This window comes from Aptenodytes forsteri, unplaced genomic scaffold (assembly GCF_000699145.1).
Source record: "Aptenodytes forsteri isolate BGI_AS27 unplaced genomic scaffold, ASM69914v1 Scaffold60, whole genome shotgun sequence".
NCBI classification, from domain to species: Eukaryota; Metazoa; Chordata; class Aves; order Sphenisciformes; family Spheniscidae; genus Aptenodytes; species Aptenodytes forsteri.
Genome location: NW_008794175.1, coordinates 342665 through 347169, shown reverse-complemented (window position 1 = coordinate 347169; position 4505 = coordinate 342665). Strand labels below are relative to the sequence as shown.

The 4505-nt window shown below is 45.6% G+C and overlaps 1 protein-coding gene across 1 annotated transcript in view; it reads right to left on the bottom strand.

The window, feature by feature from the left end:
* SLC5A8 (solute carrier family 5 member 8) overlaps positions 1-4505 on the bottom strand; it is a 29638-nt gene that overhangs the window by 23055 nt on the left and 2078 nt on the right. The window contains exon 2 of the mRNA XM_009284130.2: positions 2733-2798. Coding sequence (XP_009282405.1) covers positions 2733-2798 — 66 coding nt within the window. The remainder of the gene's footprint in view (positions 1-2732; positions 2799-4505) is intronic.

Sequence of the window (4505 nt, the reverse complement as noted above, 5' to 3'; positions counted from 1 at the left end):
ACTGGTGCCCACGTGAAACAGCAGCAGCGGATAATAGTCAGTGGACTGTACGAGGCTTGGTAGCCTCTTGGTGACTTCCCTGATGTGAGCCCCCGGTAAGCAGCACACCTCTCTAGAGAGTGCGTCTGGTCGGCAAATGGGTGCCTCCATACCTCTCAGAAAAGAGTCGCCTACTACTATCACCCGTCACCTTTTCTTAGTTGCACTGGTTGTTATACGGGGAGCAGATCGGGCTGCATTACTGAGCTCCAGCACTTCTCCTGGTGTGACAGGACTTTCCTCTTCGGCCTGCGGAGCAGTGAAGCAGTTCTGCAAGGGCACCTCAGGCTTTGGGGGAAGTCTCTTCCTTCTGGTGGTCCTTGCCTTTGCAACTGTCCATTCTTCTGCATTATTGGCCCCCCTGCTCCCTTCTGTGTGTGCCAGTGGGGAGTTATTGGTTGTTTGGCCGTGGGCTGCGGGTCTGCTGCGGACTGCACTTGGAACCAGCTATCTAGCTCCTTCTCTGCCTCCCTGATGTTATGCAGCCCTCTCACCGCCTACTGCAGCTCAGCCACCTGCTGCAGGAGGTCCTCAACCTGGGCACACCTTTTGGTGTGACACAATAAGGTCTCCCCAGAGCCTCCTCTTCCCCAGGTTGAATAACCCCAACTCTCTCAGCCTTTCTTCATGAGACAGGTGCTCCAGCTTTCTGATCATTTTCATGGCCCTCCTCTGGATCTACCCTAACAGGTAACAGGTCCAAGTCTTTCTTGTACAGGGCACCCCAGAGCTGGATGCAGTACTCCAAGAGCAGAGCAGAAGGGCAGAATCACCTCCCTCACCCTGCTGGCCACGCTTCTTTTGATGCAGCCCAGGATACGATTGGATTTTTGGGCTGCAAGTGCACATTGCTGGCTCATATCCAATTTTTCATCCATCAGTATCCCCAAGTCCTTCTCTGCAGGGCTGCTCTTAATCAGTTCATCCCCCAGTCTGTACTGATATTGGGGATTGCCCCGACCCAGGTGCAGGACCTTGCACTTGGCCTTGTTGAACTTCCTGAGGTTCACATAAGCCCACTCCTCAAGCCTGTCAATGTCCCTCTGGATGGCATTCCTTCCCTCTAGCGTATCAACTGCACCACTCAGCTTGGCATCATCTGCAAACTTGCTGTGTGCACTCAGTCCCACTATCTATGTCATTAATGAAGATATTAAATAGTGTTGGTCCCAGTACGGACCCTTGAGGGACACCACTCGGTGCTGGTTTCCATTGGGACATTGAGTCATTGACAGCAACTCTTTGGATGCAGCCATCCAGCCAATTCCTTATCCATCCAGTAGTCCATCCATCAAATCCATATCTCTCCAATCCTGCTCATTCAGGGAGTCAGCATGAGAAAGTGGCTTTCTCATACGCAGCAAGCAAGTGCCAGAAGCTTTGAACCATCAGAAATTAAAATTTGTCACAAGTATGAGCACATTTTTGTGTAAATTAAAACAGGACTGATGACACAATCTTTCCACTTCTTCAGTGGTTTTTCAGGTTGTATTACTACATATCCTTTTTTTTTCCTTCTTTTAAAAACATGCCAATATTCACAGAACAGTTAAAATTACACCATTAAAATCTTCAGGGGGTTTCCTTTCCTCACTATTCTTTTCATTATTCAGGTTAAGTTAGTGCTCGGCACAGGAAGACACCTATAGTTCTTTAGTTAGTTTCCTTGGGCACATATTTAAGTTGTATAGAATTATTTTTCTGATCTTTGCAAGCAAATATTATGCTTGGCTTGTTCCAACTTACTCAACTCTGATGTCTTCATATTTGCTGGTGAAACAGTGTCCTATGGGCTTGTGTATCTATAAATGCCAGCTAAGCAGCACTTTTCAAATAAGTAATTAACACTGCCATTGACCACCATCTTATAGGCACAAATGTGATTGTCCTGTAACTCATGGTGTGTCTTAAAAATACACCCCAAAAAGGGCAAAAAGCAAGCATGTAACTTGAAAAGCTTTCTGATTGTATATTCATTCTTGCTTTGAACTCCCCAAAAAGTCCACTTCAAAATTGTGAAAAGAACACATTTTTGTTTCTGGTGCATTTGGCACACGCTCACTGTGCATTTAAGAGCTGTGGTCTCATACTGACTCACTGAATGGGCTGGATACAGCAAACTGCACCAACAATAACTGCAGGGACTGCTTTAGTTTAACATTCCCTAGGCAGTAATTTGCTAATTCTCAGTTTGCAGACACCCATTTTTTTTCCAGTGGTGGTGGTACAAACCCTTGTGCAGCAAATGACAGCTCCTGACAGCTTGTTTTGTCACCTTTCACAGACCCTTGAGAATTAGTCAGACTCCCAGAATCCATGGACCAGAAGATGAAAACTACCACTGTAGATAATTGGGGCATGTTTACATTTTGAACCGCTTGTGGGTTTCTTGAGCAGGCAGGCAAACGACTGCTCTTCACACTGCTACCCTGCAGTGAAGGGTCGCTCATCTCTTGGCATGGTGCTGATACCAAGTGACTGCTCTGGGTTCTCAACAATGCACGCAGAGACCCAAGGGGCAGGTAGCCCAGCATCCGCTCCCCACCCATTGCTTTGGAGCAGAAAGAGCTTTGTTTCTCCCACTCCCAGCCTGTGGTAACCTCATCAACCATTCAGAGACAACATCCAGTTACACTAAGCTGAAAAATCCTGGTTGCTACAAGGACCGCAGAATGGCTTTGAGGTTTACTTGCCGTTTGTATAATGAAGAGGACCATTCCACAGAGGCGCAGGTATTTATTAAATCGAAGCTCTAAATACTGCAAAAGAGAAGAAAAAACAAATGTTTATATCAAAACTTGGCACTATTGATAGAACTAGAGTGAAGCGATGAGCAATACAGAAAGGGCAAAGTGTTGGTTTTACATTTTCATGAATGGCCAAAACTCCTAGAGTCACCTTGATTGGTATCTCTTTCAAATTGATTTGATATGTCTTTACAGACCTCACCACTGCATAATGGCACACGAGCAAGTGAAGAAGACATAAGCTAGTCAGTATATGACGGAGTGGGCAGAATGGAAACTGATGCTACCCAGCTGTCTCAAGGCACTCAGTAGACAAAGAGCTGTGCACCATGACCTGGCAAAGACCAGCATGTATTATCATGGAACCATTGAATATCCTGAGTTGGAAGGGACCCATGAGGATCATCGAGTCCAACTCTTGACTCCACACAGGGCAACCTAAAAGTTCACAATGACGCACCAGCAAACAACAGAACTTACTTGTGTTATGAAATCAGAGAGGAAAAGAAAACATTACGGCTGTTCCTAAGCCTTAGTCGATTTGGAAACTCTGGCATTATGTGTGTCCATCTGAACTGTTGCAAGAGAGGGCAGAAGGTTTTCAATGGTCAGCGGCTTCCTCCCATGGTAATCTCATGTTCTGCACTGCCCAAAGCAGCTCACCATATTCTACCGGTAAGTGGAAATCTAGCCTTTTGCAAAACAGGAACCCTCACTTTTCTATCTAGCCTGGGACAGCACAACCTCTGAATGAGTTTGTCATGCTGTAGGGCAGATTTCTTCCCACCATCTGTCCTAACAGCCCTCTAGGGTGTGTGGTTGCACAAAAGGGATCTCCTTTGCCTGACAATCTGTTCAACTGACAAACACTGAAGTATCTCAAAGTGCTCATTCATTAATTGAGCATTTAAAATGTGATCTGTGAACATGTCCACACAAGGAAGCAGTGCTGAACCCCTGGACAGACATAAAAGGTTATTTAATCTCTGAACTCTGTCCACAAATAGAAGATACATCTTTTATAGGTGCATTACTCTGATTTAACCCCAAGATTATCAATGAGTTGCCAGTCATAAGTCTTTATTTAAAAGAGCTCTATTTTAAGTATCATCATAATTGACAGTCCAAAGATTAGTAGTTTAAAGCACACTGGAAACCATCAGAGATTTCTGTTCATGAATTCTTATCTAAATCTACCAACAGAAGCCTTGTTTTTAGCCTCCAGTGCTGCAACGCCCCTGTTCAGTGTAATAAAATGAGAAAGACCAAAGTAGCTAGCCAAGGACTTTCACCTGCAACCAATGCCCCTTTCCCAATGTCCTCTGTGGAAAGAGCAATTTGCCTCCAAATCTGCAGCTAGGAACTATCTATCTCCATGCAGGAAGATAAGCAGGTTGCACAGACCTTCTAAATCAGAAGAAAGTCCTGACCAGATGCTTCCTCACCCCAAACCAGTCAGACTCGACCTGTGATGTGTCCCACCACCCCAGATGTCTCTGCAGTGCTAGCTATAGCTTTAACTTACACACTGAGCTGAAGACCAGCTCAGCCGTATTTTGGTGGAAGTAAGAATTCGAGATTTGAGGTGATTCGAGACAGCCAGCATGGCTTCAACAAGGGCAAGTCCTGCCTGACTAACCTAGTGGCCTTCTATGATGGAGTGACAACATCAGGGGTCACGGGAAGGGCTACAGATGTCGTCTATCTGGACCTCTGTAA